The sequence below is a fragment of the Prionailurus viverrinus genome, chromosome B1 (assembly GCF_022837055.1).
Source record: "Prionailurus viverrinus isolate Anna chromosome B1, UM_Priviv_1.0, whole genome shotgun sequence".
In the NCBI taxonomy this organism is placed as follows: domain Eukaryota; kingdom Metazoa; phylum Chordata; class Mammalia; order Carnivora; family Felidae; genus Prionailurus; species Prionailurus viverrinus.
This window is the reverse complement of record NC_062564.1, coordinates 194,210,916-194,235,553: the sequence shown is the minus strand read 5'-3', so window position 1 is coordinate 194,235,553 and position 24,638 is coordinate 194,210,916. Positions and strand designations below refer to the sequence as shown.

General features: G+C 44.8%; 1 protein-coding gene across 3 annotated transcripts in view; it reads right to left on the bottom strand.

The window, feature by feature from the left end:
• TAPT1 (transmembrane anterior posterior transformation 1) overlaps positions 1 to 24,638 on the bottom strand; it is a 68,971-nt gene that overhangs the window by 44,068 nt on the left and 265 nt on the right. The window contains exons 1-3 of one of the 3 annotated variants that reach the window (XM_047856292.1): positions 24,211 to 24,382; positions 23,573 to 23,702; positions 13,008 to 13,138 (exon numbers count right to left, since the gene is read on the bottom strand). In XM_047856292.1, the coding sequence (XP_047712248.1) occupies positions 13,008 to 13,034 (27 nt within the window). In that variant the 5' untranslated portion in view covers positions 13,035 to 13,138; positions 23,573 to 23,702; positions 24,211 to 24,382. Of the gene's footprint in view, positions 1 to 13,007; positions 13,139 to 19,496; positions 19,503 to 23,572; positions 23,703 to 24,210; positions 24,383 to 24,638 lie in introns of those variants that run through there. The other 2 variants (XM_047856294.1, XM_047856291.1) reach the window with 2 other exon arrangements.

Below are 24,638 nucleotides of genomic sequence, written 5' to 3'. Positions count from 1 at the left end.
CATCCAACACCCACTAAGCTGTGAATATGGGCCACGTAACGAGCTCAGCCCGCCAGGCGTGACACCAGGATACGATTTCTGCCCTCACTACATTTATTCAATTTTAGCACACAGACACCCACAGAGACTGCTGCTACAACAGAACCGAGTTTACTAGGAACAGGGGAGCCCTGGAGAGAGAATGGCAGAACCAACTTGGGGAGATGTAGGAAACACTCCAGGGGAGACCCTTAAAGACGTGTGAGAAGATGAGGGCTACTGCCACATGGAGAGGATACACTGGGCAGAAGTCAGGGCGGGGAGGGGAGGGGGAAGAAGTTTCCAGAGGGAGGAAGCAGAGCAAGGGCACAGAGGAGGAAAGAAATTATGAAGACTGTAACTTTCTCTTAAAGAATAAAAGTGCAGTCACCTAGGGGTGCCTGGGTGGCTCAGGTCTTGATCTCACGGTTTGTGAGCTCGGGCCCCGCCTCGGGCTCTGTGCTGACAGCTCAGGGCCTGGAGCCTGCTTCAGATTCTATGTCTCCCTCTCTCCCTGCCCCTCCCCCACATGCACTGTGTCTCTCTCTCAGCCTCTCAAAAATAAAGAAAACTAATAAAAAAATTAAAAAATAAAAAAAGTGCAGCCACCTCTCTCTGGCTTAGAGGAATTAGTATTCACAATCGTTCACGGTGAGCAAGAGTATCAGACGTCTACTGGCCTTTCTCTTTGGATTTTATTTTGTTTTGTTTGTTTATATATTTTAATGTTTATTTATTTTTGAGAGAGAGAGCACGAGCAGAAGAGGGGCAGACAGAGAGGGAACACAGAATCTGAAGCAGGGTCCAGGCTCTGAGCTGTCAGCACAGAGCCTGATGTGGGGCTTGAACCCAGGAACTGCGAGATCGTGACCTGAGCTGAAGTTGGACCTTTAGCCGGCTGAGTCACCCAGGTGCCCCTCTCTTTGCATTTTAAACCAGCCCAGCAAACCAAGCGGGCAAGCAATAATGTCACACAGTATGCTAACCGTGGACTGTCTGGAGCTGTCGACATAAACAGACTGCAACAGAAAAATGGAAGGAGGGCAAGGGGCTGCTGTCTAAGGAAATTTCAGCTGGGTGGGGAGAAAGTACTCATGTAGTGAGAACACACAATGCACAAGAAAAGCAACACAAATGCCTTTCAGGGTTTGGAAATGTGGGAGAGTGGACTCAACTACTGTCCCTGCTGTTTGGAGGTTGCACTTTCTCAGAGAGCAAAGATTCTTTTAAGTTCCTTACAAGAAAACTTCCTAATAAACAGGATGTGATCCTAAAACCATTCATCCTCGAAGGAGGTAAAGCCAGCATGCGAGGTGCAGCGTGAGCCTGGAGCCCCGCGGGACACTCACCGCATGGGTATTTCTCAGCTAATTCATGCGGCCACTCCGGAGTTTGGGGGGGCTGGACAGCAACGTCACCCGTGCTCACACCGGCCAGCCACAGTGGTAACAGCCTGCTACTTCATCCTCCTGACAGCTCTTTGAGGTAGTTATTACCATCCCTACTGGACACTGGAGGAAACCCCACTTCTGGAAGCTGAATGCTCGCCCAAGGCTGCGGGTCAGAGTAAAAAGAACTGGCATTCAAGCCCGAGTCGTCCTGACCCAAGGCCCTACACGCTCTGGTCGAAGCAGTTTGAGCAGAGCCAAAAGAACTTACACCCTGTTTTCATTAGACCTACGGATTAACACGGTTTTCTTTGTGCTAACTTTTCTTCTGCTAACTTACCTAGTGTCATTAAAAAATGCAAATAAGACATTTAATGAATCGAACTTATAAAAGGCAAATAAATTTCACGTATTGAGATTTATAGCTAACTCTGAAAACACGTTACTAAGAATTAAAAGCTGTGGGTGTGGTATATATTAGGAAGGGAATGATGTGTACTTTCACACCTTCAGTTACTTTGCATGGCATCTTGGTAAAATAGGCCCTTCCGATTTCCTTTCTCTTTGGATCCAGAGTGATCAAGCAGTCTGAAGCAACGCCTAACGAAAATCCCTCCGAAATATCCAAGGTATAACTGTAATGGAATCGGTGTCATATGCCACTCTCTGTTTCCCTTTTGAGAAACACAAAAGCATCCTGCCCTCCTTTAAATGCCACTTGCAGACTCAAAACAAAACAAAACAAAACAAAACAAAAAAACCCCACTAGGTTCTAACTGAAATTAAACAGCACAAGGCTTTCTGACTGTGCCTCTTTTTACAGCCCGGGTGCAAATCTGTCCCCCCAGCTAGCAGTCATGCCTTGTGCACCGGACCCTCGCTGGGCTCACCCATTTCTCCGTCGATCTCGCCCTCTGCAGCACTGCCACCCCAGGCTCAGCATGCTTTACCGTCTTGTGGATTTGGATCTCATTTCATGCCCATCTCACCTTTACAGGGCAGCCCTTAGAATGAATACATCACCTCTTCACACTGACCACTACATAAATAACAAAGAGCAGAAAAGGAAAATACGGCAAAGAACCAAAGCATGATGACAATATTCCGAGAAGAAATCAGACACTGGAATTTTTTTTTTTTTTTTTTTTTTTTTTTTGGCTTTTGCTTTTCCATTCTGTGCATTTGCCCAGGGAAAGAAGACAAAACGCTATACACGGTCTTGTGTGAAACATTCTCAGGGCTAACATTCTTTGAGTTATTCCTCCTTTCCTCTTAATCAAACAAATATTGAACAGCTCTCATGCGGCAGAGACTGTGATAGCTGAATCAAATATATGACCACTATTTTAAGGTCGGTCTTAAAAAAAAAAGTCAAGTCTTGTAAAGGAGCAAATTGCCCAAAGAAGAGCAATCAAACTCTGACCAGGATCCACCAATAGAAACACTGTTATGATTCACTACACACATATTCATATAATGCAAAAACCCAAAAGAAAAGTTTTGCCAAAGTAAGATTCACTTTTATTCCATAAGATACAGGTTGATATCTTCTGCTTCCCCTTTATAACGCAGTACTGGTCTCCCTGAATTCCCAACCCTCTGAAGGATGGTAATGCACTCTCTGAAACACAAGTACCTACAGGGATAGGCTGGTTGGAACTCAGTTCCCTTCGTGGACAGACACAGGGGCAGTGAAGACAGTTCAAAGTGGCTACAGGTAGTTTGGCAGAGAGTTTCGGGGTAAGCTGGGAAGCTCTTTGTACAAAAATGAATGAAAAGCACTGAGACAAATTGCAGATATTCACTTTGAAAAGATCTTTTTTTTAAAAGCTTACTTAAATTTGAGAGAGGCAGACAGACAGAGCAAGCAGGGGAAGGACAGAGAGAGAGGAGGAGAGAATCCCAAGCAGGCTCCGTGCTGTCGGCGCGGAGCCCAACGTGGGGCTAGAACTCACGAACTGTGAGATCATGACCTGAGCTGAAACCAAGAGTCAGACACTGAACCGACTGAGCCACCCAGGTGCCCCAATTTGAAAATATCTCTTAAAATTCATTCTCAAAGTAGAGACTTATTAAAATTTACATGGAAATAGATTTTTAAATAATCTGCTTGATTAATGAGGTAGATATTACAAATCTGTAGAATAAAAAACCTGTAAGCAGACATAATCAATGGACAGAAATGTTAGCTGGCCTTTCTGTCTCGCAGGAGCTCCTGTCTGGAAGGACTTCGGAAGCCTTCTCCCGGTACTGTGCGGTGCATCCGGGTTCTATGCACGGGGCCTCAGTCCATGCCCCACTCTGCTCTGAGAGGCGAGAACCACCACCCTCACCCCCTGGTCTGTGCTGAGACTCGGGAGCTGGCCTGGTCTGTGAGCAGGAGAGGCAGGGCCAGACTTCAGTCCATCTGCAGAACACCCAACTTTGAAAACGGAAGCACTGTTTCTATTAATGACCCCTGTTACTCATCCTTCCAGACTCAACCTTGCTACTGGATTTGGCCTTATACAAATTTTCCTAAAAAAAAAAAAAAAAAAAGATTTAACAGAGTTTTTAAGATCTCAACTTGAGTGTTAAGAAAACTACAAAATGGCAGAGATTCTGTAACACGATGTATTGGTCAACAAACCACCACATGCTAGTGAAAACTTATACAACCAGCTCTTCCCACGTTCGTTTTCAACCTACTACTATTGCCCTTTGTCGTTTGAAAAATACTCACCTCAAAAGAAGTAAATAGAAGTGCCAATCTCCATGGAGAATGGAGCACGGTTTCTTAACCTTTTTAGAATCTGTCCCCTTTTGACAAAAATCTCCTGCCTTCCTTTTTAAATTGCAAAGTAAATAAACTTCTATGGCTAACACTAAAATAGCACATTCTGGAATACGCCTCTCTGAATGACACAAACCACCTTGTGGCAATTCGGAACACCATCTCCTCCACCACAACCACCGCACGGCACCCGCAGGTGGAGGGTGGCTGGCCTGCACTGTTAGCTGGAAAGGAGGAAAATGGGAAGCGGTGTTTCCCTTTTCTTCCCTGGTCTCACAATTTATAGAGCTCTGGGTCTCCTCCTGCAAGAGCGGAGACCGTATCTGGCTTAATTCTACACTGGGGATAGAAGGTCATTAGGAAGGACACGTTCCTCAGGGAGTTCACAATCGAGTGAGCCGGACGCAGGCCAGGTAGTAAGTGCTGGTGAATGATGTGCTCTGGGAACACTGCAAAGAGATTAGGTCTGTGCAGGGTGGGCACGTGTGGGAGTGGCGCTGGGGAATGTACACCCAGGGGAGGGAGGAACAGAGTCAGCAAGGATCTCCCACAGGGGAGACACGATGGGCACTAGATTTTGGCAGGCACGGCAGGAAGGAACAGAATTTTGGAGAAAGAGAAGGGCACGCCCGGGTGCAGTGTGAGTAGGAGCCTGCATGGCCAGGATGTAATCACTCTACAAGAGGGACAGAACCCATCTCCAGTAATCGCTAAGGAACACATACCTTCATCCTACATTCCAGAAGTTCTCAACGAACCCACATGCAGGGATCCATTATGAGAAGAATGGATTATCATTCTTAGGAGAATGAGTTGTCAATTGAAAAAGTTTACAAATGACTGACTTTGAAAGCAATTACTGCTTCAAGGTCATCCCTATAATAACTTTTATTCACCTGAATTAAAAAATTCACACCCCCCGGGAGGTCTGCACTCCAGGGGAAGGCCGACAATGGGATTACCACCGTGAACCTGGGACCTTCATGTCAAGCAGCATTACATATACATATGTAACCATGGAAAACAAAGTAATTTTGATGAAAGCCTTCATAATAATCAGAATCTACACCTGACATATATTTTAACACGAGGAATACATTTCTTAAGAAGTAAATGAACTGAAGGTTTTCATTTGTAAAAAGACTCTATACGTGGAAAGGTCTTGGATTTTCTTTCCTCTCTTTAAGTCACGTTGAATATTGTTACATTCTAAGCCCTCGACCCACATTAACTTATTTACTCCTCACAACAGCCCTTGAGGCAGGGACCATGACTTGGCATCTGCAAAAACAAACAAGGCTGCAACGCACAAGGGAGAGTCATGCTAAGGAACAGGTCTTAGCAGCTGCTGCCGGCTGGTCGGAACACCGTACCACTTCCTGGCTCCAATCTACTTTCTTAGGGAGGGATCAGCAGCGTTGCAGCAGGCTGAGAGAAGCCGAGGGGACAGGTAAGGAGAATGACCGTCTCAATGAGAGATCACAAGGCCTGATCCGACCCAATGGAAAGAGACAGGAAGGGAGAGATTTAAAATTGTTTCTAAAGCCAATGTGAAGAAATAAGTTACTGTTTCGAAAAGATCAACAGAGCCCCACACTGCCAACTTCACAAGTTGTCTTTTAACTACATCAGTGAACCGAGCAGAAGCGTGAAGTCTTTGGCTGGTTATCTAGAACTCTCGGACGCGTCCCCTATGCCCAATAGGTAGCAGGGCCTGAGAGGCCCTGGATGCCTGGTGCTCCCCCACTGCCTCCGAGCCCCACTTCTGGAGGGGCTGCTGGCTGTCCTCAAAGAGAGTCAAAAAAGGTAGGGGCGCCTGGGTGGCGCAGTCAGTTAAGCGTCCGACTTCAGCCAGGTCACGATCTCGCCGTCCATGAGTTCGAGCCCCGCGTCAGGCTCTGGGCTGATGGCTCGGAGCCTGGAGCCTGTTTCCGATTCTGTGTCTCCCTCTCTCTCTGCCCCTCCCCCGTTCATGCTCTGTCTCTCTCTGTCCCAAATAAATAAATAAACATTGAAAAATAAAATTAAAAAAAAAATAAATAAAGGACCACTGGAAAATTATATATCTCTTCAGACTTTCTAAAAAAAAAAAAAAAAAAGGTAAGACCGTTGCAGAAGGAGTGAGGGACTGCCGTCACCACCACCCCAATCAGGGGCAACAAGCCTCAGACTGAACCAGAGGGGCACCAGCCTAGGCTGCCGAGGTGCTGGATTCTGACAACTGTGGATCCCGCGGCTTTCCTGCTACTTAGCAGTCTCGTGGTGGGGCGTCTGAGTCAGGTCGTGTCACAAACGAGAGCTGCATCACGAGGAGAACTTAGTGGGGTGATTCCCCAAACACACTTCCATGAAATTAGAAACTGAGCAGGATGTCCAAGAAATCGCTGCCATAAACATGGGTCTGGGTAAGTACTCTCTATTCGTTTCACCATGAAACCCCAGGACTATTCTGTTGACATAAAGATCACACAAATGGCTGTGACATTTTCTTAATGTTTCTGAACACTCACACTGAGAAACAACGAAAAGGCTTTGTGTGATATTTTGAGTAAGTTCGTAGTTTTGAAAACAACGTGTTAAATTATTTTTTCTAAATGTTACACCCCTGGACCCTCCAAAAAGCAGAACTAAGTTCCTCCATTAGATTAGTAAAATTTCCTTTTCTGTGAATCTTTCCATTTGCTCCTGTTTCCTCTGTTCCTCACATGCAAACCCATTCAGAGTCACGGACTCTCGGGATGCCCTAGTCCGACCCCCTGATCTTTGACAAAGAAAGTCAAAGTCACAGGAGGTTCAACACCTTGATCAGGCCACTCGGCTGTCACCTGCAGATCTAAGAAAAGTTAACATTACTGAATTCTGACCCCAAATTATCCCGCGTGACACTACTCTTTCTCACTTTCAATCACAGCAATAGCCTATGTGGAAAGACAACAATATTCTGTACCCACAGCTGACAAATTTAAAGCCTAGAAGAATTTACTAGATTCTTTTTTTTTTTTTTAATTTTTTTTTTCAACTTTTATTTATTTTTGGGACAGAGAGAGAGAGAGAGAGAGAGAGAGAGAGAGAGCGCATGAACGGGGGAGGGGCAGAGAGAGAGGGAGACACAGAATCAGAAGCAGGCTCCAGGCTCTGAGCCATCAGCCCAGAGCCTGACGCGGGGCTCGAACTCACAGACCGCGAGATCGTGACCTGGCTGAAGTCGGACGCTTAACCGACTGCGCCACCCAGGCGCCCCAGAATTTACTAGATTCTTAAGACAACTAAGTAGTTCCATTCAAGACCAAGCAGTTGAGTTCTATTTTTTTTTAAAAATGTTATTAAATAACTATAATGTACAAAGGATGGTAACAATGAAATAAAGGACTGCCAAAAAGCATAGAATTACCAAAGAATGGTCAAAAATACACTTTTATTTTAGTTCTACTTTTCATGACAGGCAAAGTCACATAAACATATGTAGCCACAGGAGGAAGTAATTTTGGTAAAAGACTTTGTAATGGTCACAACCTACACCTGACGTGCATTCAACACAAGGACTACATTCCTTAAGAGGGAACACAAGTAATCAATCTATTTGGCTCTGAAGGAAGATGATGTACGTGGATCTGGGGCTCCTTTTGCTTCTCTCATTGCCAATCCACGTTGAACACCGCTCTCTGGTTTTCAGCCGCAGAGCTCTGGCCGGTGGCCAACCCAACCGCCATTCTCCATCCGCCTCTCCCTTCCTTGGAAGACCTGTCGCCCCCCTCTCCTTTCGGAGGGTAATACAGAGGCAACGCCTGAGGCTGTGGCTGCCATCTTTCTATTAAAAGGCAACAAGCACGAGGACCAGAAGCCAATTTGCCAACGATGGCAGAATGGAGACACAGAAAGGACCCGGGCTGGCTTCATTAGTCGGCTGGAGTCATTGAGATCTTTCCTCCAGACTCCTCAAAAGTTTTTTTGAAATGTGTCCAAGCCTCTGTTAGGTGGTCTACCACACATATAGGTAAAAGTATTCCTGAGAAACCCTCCCAAAGCTAGCTTCCACTGCTGAGTCTGACCACTCACAGTCCTGGGTCCGGCCTACCCTCCCAGTATTCCTCCTGTCCCTAATGACTTCCCACCTCTGGATCTTCCTACATACCCACCCATACCCCCCAGCCCTAAAATGCAGGTGCAAAATCCACCTCCTTTTCTCATCACCTTGCCATTACCTTCACAGGTCTGGGGTGGAGGGCTGTGCTTCTGCCGTCAGTGTGTCTGAACACAGCACTCAAAACACACTGAGAAAACCGATAAATCAGTGAACAAGTGACCTGTATCTCTTTAAATTAGCATTTAAATATTATTAAGGAATCTTAAAGAATACTTTCGTGAGCATTTCCTTATTAGTTCCTGCAGTTTGGGATTCACACAGATGAATCCTTGTCCCAGGGCTAATTTTATATGTGGTACAGGATAAATTGCTCCCAGGGGGTCCAAGTGCAGCACAGACACCAGCAAGATCGCCATGTCAGGGCACATGAAGAAAATGGGACTTTATGAGAACATGTATCACATGTGGCTGTGGGGGAGATTTAATGCTAATTCACTTAAAGTGCCTAGGACAGTGCCTGGCACCCAATTCTTATTTGATAACCACTATCTGCTTTATTATTTTTAAAAAAAATTTTTTTAAACATTTATTTATTTTTGAGACAGAGAGAGACAGAGCATGAACAGGGGAGGGGCAGAGAGAGGGAGACACAGAATCTGAAACAGGCTCCAGGCTCTGAGCTGTCAGCACAGAGCCCGACGCGGGGCTCGAACTCACGGACAGCGAGATCATGACCTGAGCCGAAGTCAGACGCTTAACTGACTGAGCCACCCAGGCACCCCTATCTGCTTTATTATTATTAACACAGAAACAGCTGCCAGAGGTGGGATGTAAGTGGCCAAGTCAAGGGGGGGCTATGGAGCAGTGAGCACTTACCCACTAGGAATTTTCTAAGAAACTGGTGACCCTGCCCTGATTTCAAAAGGCTTCTGGTTAAAGCCGTGTGGTCCAACCTAACCATAAACTCCAGTCATGTGCCTGCTGAGGCCAGACTCTAGAGGGCCTGACAGAAAATGTCAGGGTGATGGGATGTGTTACCTCTTTTGGCTATCAGCTAAATCCCTCATGAAAAAGACATGCTTTACTCTAAGACAGCCTGGTTACAAAGACAGAGGGAAGGAAACAGTTCTCTCCCACAGGCTCCTTCTGCCTGTGGTCAGCAATCCAAGAAGGCAGAGAGTCAGAAAATCATGCCCTTTGCTGGGTCAGAAAAGTCAAATTTAGCAGCAAATGAACTAGGAAGATTAAAAGTATCATATAAGATCAGAGTGGGACCATGGGGAAGCCATGGACACCAGACATCTCCCGGTATCTATATATACCCTACCGTACAGGGGGCCCAAGTAGACAGCAACCCCTACTGTGAGGCGACATCCGTTGGAATGCAACCTGAAGATAAGAAAACTTTCAAAATGTCTCTTGTTCTCCTAAGGCAGGGCGTTCCCCAACTTGCTGAAGTGAGGGCTGTAAACCAGTTTAAAACACTTACATAGGGGATACCACACAATTAATATACAGATGAGAAAAATGAGGCAAATGGACAGAACTAAATTGGCCTCACAGCTAATAAATGGTGGAGTCAAGATGCAAATCCAGGGAGGCTGGCTTTAGAGTTCGTGCCCTTGACCACTGCACTATCCTGCATCTCAGTTCAGAACGCAGACGAAGTGTAGTTCAGTGTCCCCCACTGTATAAAGAGAAAAACGCAGCCCCCACACAGACGTGCCTATGGTAACAGAACCAGGACAAGAACCCAAGGGGTGTGTGGGCACAGGGGGAAGGAGTTTGTGGCAGAAAAAAAAGAAATGCTCCCCAAAGCGAACAAAACACTCTAAAATTTTATCCCCTTACATCAGAATGAGAAGTTCAAATGTGAAAAAAGTGCCAACCACTAGAAATACGATTTTACATATATAAGCGATTCACCTTTTCTGAATATCAAGTGTAATGGGTTTATCCACTGATAAGATTACACAAAAATTCTGGGATTTTTTTTTTTTATATTAAGTAAAAAGGTTCAGTAAGAGATATTGAGTTGACCTTTCTCTTGATTTGAAAGTATAAACATTAATTAAGTGTTTTATAGCATGTGCAACCCTTGTAGAAGCAAAATGCTCTTTAATTATCAAGTTTCTCATCCTGAAAAGGTTGGTGAAAATATCACAGCATTTACCAGAACACAAGAAAAAAAAAATGTATAAAGTGTTAACTATCAGAAGTGTTCTGTATCAAGGGAAAGGTATTACATATTAGGTAGTACATATCAGACAATGAATTTATTGACATGAATGTCTAGAAAGCCCCCCCAACTCTTGTAATAAAAGCCTGAAGTGAAACCCTACCCATAAAATAAAGGCCTCTGAGACACCAGAGGGAACTCGCACTGTTACGAGAGATATTTATGCCGATGATTAAACTGAAATCGAATTCTGCTTCCCTCTACATTTCACTTACTCTGAGATGTTAAGAAGAAACTTCTCTAAACTGAAAAATGCACATCCTTTTGTACATCTGAGGCAATAAAGCTTCTGAAGTGTTGTTCTAAGAGACTAAATCAAATTTTCCTAAATAGGCCTCAAGCAAAAGTCTCTGTGATGGGAAACGGGGCTAGAAAATTTCTACAGTCGTGCATGAGCAGTGTTAATTCAACTTTCCAGACGTTACACATCTTACGTGCACACAAATAAAACCAAAGTTTCATGAGAAAATACCCTCCTATAGGCAACAGACACTGATGCTTTTCTATTCTTTTCTTTAGAAACAAGTCCTAATTGATTGCAACCTACCATGTGGGTTAGCCAACCCGTCAGTGGTCCCTTCATGCACCATGGTGTGTAAAACACTGGTTTATACTGACGTCCTACCAAGACCTGCGGGCATTTGCCCTGGAAGACAACAGTCACAATAAGAAATGTGAAACGCTTGCAAGTTTCTGCGAGAAATCTACTGAGAAACTGCTTGGCATCTCAACAGGGCTGGTAAAGGAGAGAGAAGGACGTGTGCATTGAACCTGCCTCTGATGAGCTAATAATCATGAGGGCTGTTACTGCTGCTCACCGTTTCTGCTACAGGAGGGGTAATAAAAGGGGTCAGACACACACTTCTTGCTTTGAAGCGACACCCTGGGCGTGTCTACAGTTTGGCTGCGGATTGCAGGCAAATCTCTCCCCAGAGAAAAATGGGAATTCACAACCATTCAGACAGGTGGAAGAAGAACTTTCCCTCAAAGAGACCAGGTAGATAAACCTGGACCACGGCCGGCACTGTCCTGGATGAGGAAACAGGTACAGGCTGACCATCTCTCCAACTGCCTCTGCGGTGTCCTCACACTCCCCTGCCTTGGCTTATCATTGGAAGGAAAAAGTGAGCTCAGAAAACAAAGACATAATGATAATGCCTACAATTATAATTATTATAAATACAATAGATATTTATATGTTTACATTTAATAATAATAATTACTAGTATTATTATTGGCAAGCAGAAGAAATGTTACCCCCCATCCCTGGCCAAAATCTTAAACAAATTCCAATGTGCAAAATCAAGGTGCCGTTGCCCTGGGGACGCAGTGGTGCACAGCACGCCCCACCCTCCTCTGTCTCACCCACCGGGCCCTATGACTCCCTGGAAAAGCAGCCACACTATCATAACTGGGCATCAGGATCCCGACCACAGGCAACAACCGTCTCTCACTGTCTCGACTGCTCTCTCTCCGGTCTGCGCTCGCTCCCACCGCTCCCCGCCCGAACACAGAACTCCCTAAAACGTCAGCCTGCCACGCGCCACCAAGAACCCAGGTGAAGCGACGCTTCTCAAACTGTCACGTGACATCTGACTCCCTTCCCTCTACCACACTGATGGACTGTCAGAAATAAAAGACCATCAGCCAAGCCAGCGGGGTCCTCACTTCTCACCGTCGACCGCACCCCATTATAGGACACTCTGGTCAAGCTAACCAACAAAACTCTTCTGAAAGCCACTCCGCCAGAAAATATGATTCTAAGGAAGTGATCAGACCATTGGTAAGTTCTACGTTACCATGAAAGTACGAAACTGTATTCCAATAAAGCTGAATTATTTCTTAATCCCCTCTTTCTAGCAAGAAATCTTGGAAGTGCCCAGACTTACCAACCGAAGCAACACAGAGGAAAAAGAGCGGCCTTCCTGTCACATCTGACTGGTCTTCACGGACTCGAGATACAATCAAGGGAAGGTGGTGTGCACGCAATTCAGTGCTGTTGTGGCTGTGCCCACCCCAGGATGTGAGGTTTTGTGTGGCAATGATGAAATGAATCGTCTTTTTCTTTGAAGAGACTGGCATATGTGTTTTTAAATATGAGGGCTTTCTGAGAAACTAAAACCTTTAAAAGGGCTGAAATTAAGTAATTTCCCATGCCCAATGGGAAAAATGCTGCTCCTACTACAATAAAACTGATGGGAGCTAAGGAGTGGGTGGAAATGAATTCCCCAGAAGTGATCTGGATGGGACACAAGTGGAAATATGGTTAAGTTTAATATGTAGCAAAGTAAAGAAACACTGGATCTTACTTACACTAAAAATATAAGTTTTAAAGCCTCTTCCTACATGGGAATTCCTACTCCCCAATATATTTAATTACCTATGATCGCATTATTCCCGATATTTAAAAAACTCAACTCAAGGTATTCACGGTTTATTTTCATATAATTAACATGTTGACATAACTTTCAAAATGATGTCTAGTAAAAGAAAAAAAAATAGTACCTTTTCCAATTCTCTTGGTATTCGCATACAAGTGTATACTCTTTCTCTTCTTTCTGTATACTTGGCCTCATTATGTTCAAGGAAGTACCCTCTTGTTAGTTCAGCACTGAGGAACCTCAACAATGAAAGCTCTACAGGAAAAGAAAATGACACAAAATAAAAAGAACAGTATTTATCAAGAAACTTATATGCTAGCTGGGGTCACAGATAATACATATATAAAACAAAAAGAGAATAAAAAAAATCTATAATTCTGTGCCCAGAACTGAACAGCTACATACAAACAATCAGTAAAAATTGTTGACAATTGTTACTCTGTGTGGTACAAAGGGAAAACGCCACAGACATATATAAGGAATGATTACTGTTAATCAGAATAGTTAGAAAAGTGTCTGTAAGAGCCCAGTCCTGGGTCTTATAGGTGATATAGGACCTGGACTGATGGACAGAAGGGAGGTAAAATGAATCGAGAGCAAGTATATATAAAATGAATACTATATACATATATATATGTATGTATGTATGTATACACACACATACACACATATATGACTCTACATATGCTATAAGGGAGTCAAGTCACCTAAACAGGCATTGATTCAGTGCAAAAACCATCCCCAGGGGAACTACACTGATATCAGTGCACCTTCTTCCTTCTTCTTCAGCCCTGGAGATCCTGCAAAAGTATCTAAATAATGCCGTTTCCCTAGGTGAAGGCTTACTAACAGGATAATAATCACAGCAAGTCATACAAAGTAGAACCTCAAGCAGATCAGAACGACTTCCCTTTCTTTGATTGGTCCACCTGTTCCCTCTGTTCCTCCAAAACAGATTCACCCAGAGTCATCCCGTCTCACGTGAAAGTAAGGCCAAAGGAGGTGGAGTCTTTCCCCTTGGCTGTGCCTGGAGACTTTGAGATGAGAAGCTAAGGTTCCAACCACTTCCAACATGTTACGCTTCCCTGACAGCCCATCACCTCAATGACTTTTCAGTACCCCAACTCACATCACCTTCCTATTCTCACTCACCAGGAGGCCAAGCCCTCTGCCGGAAGTCAGGATAACAAAGATTTCAAATTGTCCTCTTTGCTCTGAACTGGCCCTTGTGGTCCTTTTACCAGACACAGTATTGGTGTTCCCTCCAAAAAACAACGGAGAGGGAATGTGCATTTCATTTATGAGTACTGACTTATGGAACTGCATCTTTTGTGAGGGCTAGGATTGAAAGTCTGGAGGTATGGGGAAGAGTATATAGTCAAAAAACACCGCTGCAAAGCCCTGAGAAAACCCAGAAGCAGTGGGTCTTCCCAGTGGGCCTAAAACAACTTACTTCCTCCAGGACTGAACGGATGGCTAGTTCTCAGCATCAGGTCAATGGCCTGTTCACGTAAAGAAGTTATATTACACACAAAGATATACACATGCGTGCACACACTTCTGTAAATTCCAGATTCGTCATCTCTCTGGAGAGGTGGTGATACCATGCGAGGTATCTGGGGACTGAAACAGACGGAGAGAAAAGCAGACTTCCACCCACTCCAGCCCCATGCAGGGCAGGCCAAGTCATCAAACGCGCTGCGAGCCTCATGCTTTCAGTACATGTACAATGAGCCACGGACACCGGAGGTGAACAGTACTGTTCACACATTAACAGGTGTTCAGATCAGAAGGCCTTAGTATCACCAAATCCATGTAGAGCACAACTTTTGATTAGGGACTTTCCAATATGTTGTAGGCTGGGTACATCGAGAACAAGATCGGCTGTTTGAAGGGGAGAAAAAGAAAGCCTTCTGAAGCGCACACAAGAACAGTCAAACCAGTGAAAGACAAAATTTGTACTCTTACTCAGTTCAGTTTTCCAATGAGAGAGCAGAGGATGTTTTGATTAGCTGATACTTACCAATAAACATACCATAACTATCAATCTTTTTGTGTAAACACTGAGAAGCAGCAGGCCTCTCAGAAGGCAGGAGAGACTGAACTTAACACGACTTTCCTCTGACACCAGCGAGCCCCAGAGGTCACTGCCCCAGGATCCCTGTCCCCATTCCGCCTGCCACCCTCCACACAGGTTCTCCTCTCTATGATCGCCCGACTCTTCTGACCTGGGCATCTTTGGCAGCTCGTCCTCCTCCTGACCCGTACAGGTCTGCCGTTCCGCGTTCTAGTCCCTGTGTCCTAACAAAGCACCAGCTACAGTAACAGTAATACAAGGCTGTATTCCCTGACATGCCCTCGATCACCCTCTCTTCGCTCCTTTATTCCCTATATATACTCTCCTTGCACAGTCTAAGGTTAAAACCACCACCTGAGTCCTAAAGTCACCACATCTGATTTCCAGCTGCCTCCCGGTCAACTGCACCTGGAACCACTCTCCGCCCACCCCCACCACTTTAATCTGCAAACAGAGCTCAGGATCTCCCCGCTCAGCTCAGCCCGCCCTCCCCTGCAGCCCTGACTCTAGTTCCCGCACCACCAGTGACACACTCGTACGTTACAAGCTGGGGGCCAGCCCTCCCCCCTCCAGGTCCCACTGATTCCTCCCCTGGAACATTTACGAACTTTCCCCTCTCTCTGTGTCACCTTCCTCTGGTCCTCCTCTCCCCCTCCAGTTCCCGCACAAGCTTCCTGACTGGCGCCCTCCCTCCAGTCTTGGCTCCCTTGGGTCCTAACCCCTGGCAGCCAGGCCCTGTGGGTCGCGTCCTACACCTCAGATGTGGTGACACAGCTCTCTTAGGATGTGGCCCCCAGCTGTTTTCAGTTGTGCCTCACACCCACCTCTCCTGAATCTCTGGGTCCCTAGTTACTAGGCTGCTTCTCCTTTCTCGAAAATGAGAGGTGGGCTGGCGAAGATTCCCTTCCAGTGTCCCACAGGCAAGTGCACAGAGGCACAGACGCCCTCTCCGTGGGGACGGCTCCAGGTCCCTGAACACAAGGCAGCCTCTCCCCCCTCAGTTCGCACCCTTTCCTGCGCTTCCCGTGCCACACTGTGCACTTTCTCGCCCAGGTCTCTCCCTCACCTTGCATCCCCCGTGCCGGACTGGACACACACGAGAGGTGCTCAGCAGGCGTGGATCGGAGGAGGAGGGGGCAAAATCACGGAGAGGAGGGTGGCAGAGAGAGGACAAAAACAGAATCAGAAACAGAAGTGGCAAAGGCAGAGAACACCAGATTCTCAAGAAAACAGCCGATGACTGGAAAGAATTTTCTGAGACTGGGAGGGTGAGCAGAGGAAGGGTGACAGGCCCCAGTACCCCGCTGGACGCAGCAGAACCGAAGATAAGGAGCCTCTATGCCGTGTGCGTGTCTAAGTGACTGTCGAAGGTCACCCACCAGGTATCGGAACCTCTACCCCAAAGGACGGGGTGCCGTGGCGGCGGGCACAGCCAGCATGTGCCCTGGGGTCTGGGGTCTGGCAAGGATCTCGCATCATCCACAGCAGGGGCAGGGAGGGCAGCTGGGCAGCCTGCCCGCATGTCAGCCGTGGTAAGGAAATACAGAAACAGGTCATTACAGAATCTTACATTTAAAACAGCAAATTAAAAGATTGAGACAGCTGTTCCCTGTTTACTGAGAAAATTATCCTCCGCAGTGGCGTCTTCCCTGATGACTGCAGATGACCGAGTTTTACCATAATAAGAGTTTTGTTCGGATCCGTGAGAAAAGCAGGGATTGGCGATCAGAAGAAGGGGGTTCCGGCATCCTCTCTATCACATGTTAGTCCTGTGACCCTGCTCAAGTCATAGATGTAGTTTCACAGAAGAGAAAACCGAGGCCTGCAGCAGTTTTAGAACATCTGCTACCTGCGTCGTCCACACAGGACGGCCAAGGGGCCAGTCAGGGTTTGCATGAAAGCACGTGACAGTGCGAAGCAGGACACGAGGTCTCGAGCTCCTTCTTACTGAAGGACCTGAGAGGTATTACTCAGTTCTGGTTTGGGGTTCCCTAGCGTTTACTGATGCTACTTCTGCAAGCTTGTTTTCATGGATAAAGGGCAATGCGGCAAATAAACATATTCAATGAACTATATAACCTAATAACTAATTTTTGTAAACAAGTCATATAATATAAACCCAAAAGTGTCTTAACTATATTCTAAATATAAAACAGTGGTGTGTCAGGGTTCTACTTCTAGAAATGCAGGAATTTTAAACACTAATTTAAATTCCACAATGCACTTAAAAAAAATCAAATGATAAAAACGTGTTTTTAGTGCACAGCTCTCAAAACTATGGAGCATAGTCTACTGTTACGTCCATTTTGCAGATGAAGAAACCAAGGGACAGAGAGGGTAAGGAGGTCTCCAAGATCACACAGGAAGCCAGAATTCAAAATCAAGCAGTCTATCGCCACAGCGTGGGCTTTGGGGCACTAGATTATTCTGCCTATCATTGTCTCAAGTGTGTATCTACTTTCTGGAAAACTGGGAGCCGTCCATTCTTTCCTTTTTCTGTCTGCACATACAGCACCCTGGGTTCACCTCTACGATGTTACACTGTTAACTGGTCGGCTCCCTAACCAGCTCACGAGCTGTTTGGAAGCAGGCACCGTGTACCCTGATCTTCCCGATGTCTAGCCCCTAGTGAGTCCTGAATCTAAAGGAAGTGTCTGCTTACAATTACTGATGGCCTAGGGAATGGTTTTTAAAGATGCGTTAAAGCAATATTAACAAAGGAACCAAGCCTCATGGGGTGAAATATTCTGGAAGCTTTGTCTTACCTTCTCCCTCACTGCTCATAAACTGGCTCGGCTTAAGGGATTAGGATCCTCCCGCTCTTCCAAGAGGCAGTTTGCAAAGGTCTTGCACACTGTACTTTATAAAATTCTCACAACAAGCCTGAGAGCTACAGAGAGCAGATAATGTTCATGTTTTACAAATGAAGAAACGGAGGGTTGCGGAAGTTAAGAGACTTGTCCAAAGTCACTGAAAGGGTAAGAGGCAAATAGGGAATAGAATCTAGATCTCCGACCTCCAAGTCCAACGTGCTCTCTCCCTTACAGCACAATTAGCATCCACCTATCTGACAATCACACAAGATAACCTCACCCTAACCTGGCTTCAGCTGGCCAGAAAGAGCCCTTTGATTCCTACTGGAGAAGAGGCTTACGCTGGCATGCAGCTGGGCAGTTAAGTTAGGCTCCTGGTTTTGTGAGTCTGCTCCCGCCTTTCCGTAGCCATAGACATACTCAGCAGGATGCTCCCTAGTCTTCTGTTCCCAAGTATAGCTGTGTTTCACTGTTTTTCTTCTTGCTCTTTTAAATATTGTTCTCTAGCATTCTACAGATTTGCCTGAGCTTACTTGTCCCGTTCGAGTGGGCAGAGCTGCCTGGCTAATTCCTTAAGAAGCCTCTTGTTTCACCTGTGGGTGCCACCCCTCAAGAATTCTAAGTATACCTTAACTTTTTCCATACTGTGGTGGCATTTCATTCCTTCTTAGCCAACGTCACTCTCGTTCGTTATGCCAAACATCTGTCTTTATAGTTTAAGAGCAAATTATTTTCCAAAATAAAATAATCCAAATGTTTATTTTCTGAACAGTGACTTAACTTTTTAGATGGCAACCAATTTTAGTTCATTTACCCAGTTCTCACCAAGAAGAAATGTCAGCATATAATATAAACAACCGCTTCTACATTGGAAAACTAAGTTTTGCCACTTGAAATATATGAATATTTCATATAAGGAGAATAATACCCATCATAAATGCAAATCAGTTCCTCCAGAGTATTTTTAATCAATATTCATCTTTCACCACAGAAATGTTCTGTGATCAGTATTTAATTTTTTTTTAATTACGTTTATTTACTTTTGAAAGGCAGAGACAGACAGAGTGTGAGTTGGGGAGGGGCAGAGAGAGAGGGAGACACAGAATGTGAAGCAAGCTCCAGGCTTTGAGCTGTCAGCACAGAGTTCGAGGTGGGGCTTGAACTCAGGAACTGCGAACCTCAAGATCATGACCTGAGCTTAACCGACTGAGACACCCAGGTGCCCCTGTGATCCAGTACTTAAAAAAAAAAAAAAAAAAATTAATGTTTATTTTTGAGCGAGAGAGAAAGAGCACGAGCTGGGGAGGGGCAGAGAGAGAGGGAGACACAGAATCCGAAGCAGGCTCCAGGCTCTGAACTGTCAGCACAGAGCCCAATGCAGGGCTCGAACTCACAGACCATGAGATCATGACCTGAGCAGAAGTCAGACGCTTAGTTGACTGAGCCACCCAGGCACCCCGATCCAGTATCTTAAATTGAGGAAAAGTATAGTATAAATTGCTCTCCTCATCCCTCAAAGATGACTATGTTTAATTATTTTCTGAGATAGCTTGTTTTAGAAATAAGAACCCAAGATACAAAAGTATTAATTAAAAGTAATGAGTAATCATAAATATATTTATATGTTAAGTAATATGTCCAAATATATCTTTCTTGAAATAGCACTGACCCCTAAAAAATTGGAAAGTAATATTGGTTAACTGTTAGGAAAATACTACAAAACATACAAATCTCCACAGTCTTTAATAATGTAAAACCGTAATCAACTTTTCTAAGGTCATGTGAAAATATTATAGGTAATTTTATTACACAAATACAGAGGTACATCTTTGTACAAGGCCAACTAGAAATCAATACAACAGCAATTCTGTCTTCCTAAGTCAAATAGTAGTAAAAGTATCATTCAAGTTTTTAAGACCCTCATACTACTTATAAATAGTCTCATTTAGGAACGTTAAGAATAGGTAGAATTCTCATAAATTTATACATTTATAGATGGAAAATAGGGACACAGAGAAAAAAGGTCACAAGGTTACAGGGTTAAGGACTAAAAATGGGATCGGAATGTCATTAATCTGACAGTCAATGCTACTGTCTTTCCAAAGACCTGTTTCATGCAAACATTCCTCAAACCCGGCCACAAATAAGCCTGCAACCCAGGGCTGCATTTTGGAGGGTAAACTAGGATGAAATTAAACAGTTTAGAAAGCGAGGATACTGAACTGGTCAAAGACCAAAATGAGTAATTTTTCATTGCTTGTTTAGTTGACACGTACTAGTTAAATAAAGCAAGTAAGAGTTTTAAAAGCAGAGGAGTAGCTTGCCAGAGTGAAGAAGCTAATTTTATCTTACCTATCTCAGGGTTGTGGTTACTCCAAGTTACTTCCCAGTTTTACAGTTATTAATACTTCCTTTTGTAAATGAGAAATTAATTGCCTAGAGTATAATATCAGAATAACCGCCTTTAATCATCCGTGGAAGATGAGGTCCGGTTAAATGAAAAGGTATTTATGTATTTTTTTTAATGTTTCTTTATTTTGAGAGAGCGTGTGAGTGTGCACACACGAGAGTGGGGGAGGGGAGGGGCCGAGAGGGAGGGAGAGAATCCCAAGCAGGCCCCACGCTCAGCTGGGAGCCCGGTGTGGGACTCAGTATCACAACTGTGAGATCATGACCTGACCCGCAATCAAGAGTCTGACACTTAACCCACTAAGCCACTCGGGCATCCCATGAAAAGATATTTTAATAAAAATAAATTATTTGTAATAATTTACACAAATAATAGGGCGTAAAAAATATGAACAGTTAAAACCTTTGTCCCACTCGAAGGCCTCTGTGGGAACTGTGAAAAGGAGTTCAGCTGGCCTTTCTGGGTTTAGGCTTTCTTCCTGCCTCTGCTCATTCCCTCATGGAGGGAAAGCAAGAGGTCTAAAATGGGCAAAAGAAAGAGAAAAACAGCAAAACAGATGGATAACAAGTGTGAGCTCTAGAAGTGGAGAGTCACCATTTGAACAAAAGGACAAACATGGGCCCCATGGCACTGTTGAAATCAGACACGATACTATTCAACCATAACCTTGCTTGAAGCTCTTCTGTTTTCCAGACAACACCCATCCCTGTGCATATTCCAGCACCTGCACTATATAGGTACTGTTTCCTCCTCACCAGTAGGTGAGGCTTATTTTACATCAAGTCTTCTACTGTTAAGTCTCCACGGGCACTAGAGCCAACTTAGGTACTGCAGATACTAAACTATTTAGTAGTGGAGTCATGACACAGAGCCAAAGAATTAGGCAAACGGTCTAAGCAAGCACAGAGTCTACAGAGCAATTCAACAGCCGAAACCAGCCAAGAACAGATTGCCTAATTCTTAGTCCAAAGTTGACTTGCTGGACCTAGATTCCTAAATGGGAACATGGCTTATACAGAAACTCTCCCGCCTAGAACTTTTACAGATGAGAGGCACCTGGGTGGCTCTGTCGGCTAAGCATCTGACTCTTGGTTTTGGCTCAGGTCATGATCTCGCAGTTCATGAGATTGAACCCCACATTGGGCTCTGTGCTGATAATGGGGAGCCTGCTTGGGATTCTCTCTCTCCTCTCTCTCTCAAAGTAAATAAATAAACTTAAAAAAAAATCTTTTACGGATGAGTCAAGTGGGGAATGAGTACAAAACTATGGTAACGTGTACTTATTATCTGAGCTTATATCAGAAAGGACAACAGAAGTTGGTAGTATTTTTAAGAGTAGGAACAAAAGACAAAAGAGATTAATCTGCAGCTCCACACTATACCCGGAGTCTAAGAACAGTGACCACATAAGGCAATAGGGGAACATACGATGCACATTTGAGAGAGAGACAAGAGAACAGGTATGGTGAGTGGCATATCCCTTGCACGCTACATTAAGGTAGAAGTTCTAGGACCAAAGAAAAGTTTCAACCCACTGCCACACCACATAGAAGTCAATGAAGGCATTCAGAAAATCAAGTGATTTGAAGAGTTTGAAATGAGGGAAAAAAAAAAAAAAGAAAGCTTACACTTGATGTAGATACCTGTATGTGGTACAAATAACTGCTCATAAACAAACTAATATTCGTATATATTTTCTAAAGATATAAGTGAACCAAGACAGGTATAAAGCAAAAATATGAACCTCAAACACTAGGTTTGGAATTATTTTACTTGGACGGGGAGAGTGTGGATAAGCACCTCGTCTGTGTATTCATTCAGGAAATCCTAGGCTGTTAGGACAGGCCAACAAACATTGTAAGAGCTCTAAATTCCTTGGGAAAATAATAAAAAGAATTTTGGGACTGATGGTTGGGCCACCAGGACACTAAGATTGTGCCTTTCAAAAGGCAAAACAAAGATTGCCCTCCACTGGGGAGGAGGACGAGAGGATCAGAGGCAGAATCAGAATTAAAAAACAAAAACAAAAACAAAAACACAAAACAAAACAAAACAAAACAAAACAAAACAAAACAAAACAAAAAAGGATATGGTGACAGACAGCAGCTATACTTGCGGCCAGCACAGCATAACCTATAGAGATATTGAATCACTATGCCGTCCACCTGAAACGAATACAACCTTGTGTGTCAACTACACTCAAGAACAATTTGTTTCCAATGGGTGAGGAACACCTTAAGGGCAAGCAGCAAGACATCGAAGACATTTGATTCAGGGAGAAACGCTTCCCACATGACACCAGGTGGTGCCGCTCAAAGGCCCTCTGGGGGCCCAGACCAGCCCCTGGGGAACAGTTCTCTAAGTTCTAGAGGAGACACAGGGAAAGGTTACAGAGCAGCAGCAAAGGGCGATGCTTGAAAAGCCAGGTGAAGCAGAAGCCACTTCGAAGCCTGGCTGTTTAAGAATGGCTGCTAAGTGTGCTAATCTCCAGAGAGTGGCTCCAAACAAAGGGGCATCAGACTCAGAGGGTGGACACCAGCAGGGCAAGAGCTGTATGACTGGCAGAGAAGGGACAGACACCTGGGGGAAAAAATAAGGGGTCCACAGGGTACAATGCTGGCTGGTGACCCCTGTTGAAATATTCCTGGGATTCTTACCTAAGTCTTGATCCCCACGGGTTTCCACTGTCTATCTCCCCTCACAACAAGACTGATGGAATTAGGGGGACAAGGAGGACTACCCCCACAGCTAAAGCTGGAAGTGTCTCTCAGATAGACTTTCTGCTACCATGGGTTAAAAGTCCAGCTTCCAACGTGTTAAGTAAGCCATGCTCAGAAACTCATGACGATGAAGAATACATGTGTCGGGTGTGAAGTCTCTGGAAGTTCATGGTACCAGGTATTCAGACCCGTCTTGGGAAGGGCTAAGGAAGGGATGTTAGGGGTTATTCCAAGAGCCTAATACATCTGTGCTCACCAAAAGGCTCCCGACAACTTCATTTTCCGTGTATGCAAACAATACCAAAAAAGGCTTTCATAATATTGGCTTGCCTGAAACTCCGAAATATTTCAAAGACATTGTAGTGAAACCTGGCCACACTCGCTGCCATTGGCACCAGAGTGTCTTTAAGGTTCAAGTCTAAGTCAGTAAACAGACAGCTGAGACTTAATACTTTGTCTTACTTAGAGCCTGCCAATTCAGAAAGCAAATACTCTTGAAAGCAAGTATTTAACTGACAACTAAACCAAACACAGTGGAGAATTTTTAAGTGGTTAATTAAAAAAGACTGAACAAGGCACAGTCCGTACTTCATTTTTCAAAGACACAGATCTCTTCAAAACCTAACCTACGTCTAGTTCAGAGAATTAACAAATCAAACAGGATCTCACCTGATCAGCCTTCTGATATTTGAGTATTCCTACATTTTCAATATCCCAATACAGTCAGTGATGCAGTAAGCCTGAAGACTGAACATTTAATTGCAGGAACTGCAGGAAATGATGGCTAATGCAGCCCCTACTGCCCATGAAAAGCAATTTGGGGAGAAGAAATTCAATGGAGTTATGATTCAGTTGCTGTTCAAAACTTAAAATTACAAAAAAAATTAAATGTTGTGATCACTGTATTCAGTGAAACATATACCTCAAAATCTTTTTCTTTTAAGCCTAATATACAACTACGATATGAATACAAATGCAATTTAAAATTAAAAAAAAAAAGAATCCTACAGCTTACAAAATATTACAACAATATGCTTGAAATTGGTCGTTCAAAGTAGGATTTACAAAGGCATCTTTTCCCATAGAGTCATTTTTTTTTTTAAGAGGCTTAAGTTTCGATTTGGGAAAAGTTCACAGGTAACATTTTGAAGACAGCTAAATATTTCTGTTCTGGGGAAAAGTACTGAACTTCACGGTCATTGGTCACTACCACATTGCTAGCTGTGGCTGAGGAACACATATTTGGAGGGCAAGTTAACAGGTTTCTATGGCTCAAGTTCGCTTAAAATACACAACGAAAAAGTCACCTTGGCAGGAAAATGATGAAGAAATCAGCCTTGAGCTTCTTCTCAGTTTTGAGCTCCCTGAGACGTGGGAGACGCTCTCCAACGAGAACTGGGCGTGAGGATACCCGGGGGTCTTTCTGAAAGACCTTGCAAAAGCGGCCAAGGCCCCCGGGACAGAACTTCCCGGGCCGCAGCGCGGTCTCTCGGCCACACCTGGCCGGGCGTGTGCCGCGGAGACCCCGGTGCCGCGCGCGCGGACCCCGCCCGACGAGCTGTCAGCGGCCGCGGAGCCCCGGAGCCCCGGCAGCCGCGGCGGCTCGCGCGCCCACAGCCCGGGCGGCCCCGGAGGCAGCGGCGGCCGCGGGACAGGGACCCGGGGTCGCACGACACCCCCACCCCCACCCCCGCGCCGCCCTCGGAGCCCTAGCCGCGGCCTAGCGCCGCCCGCC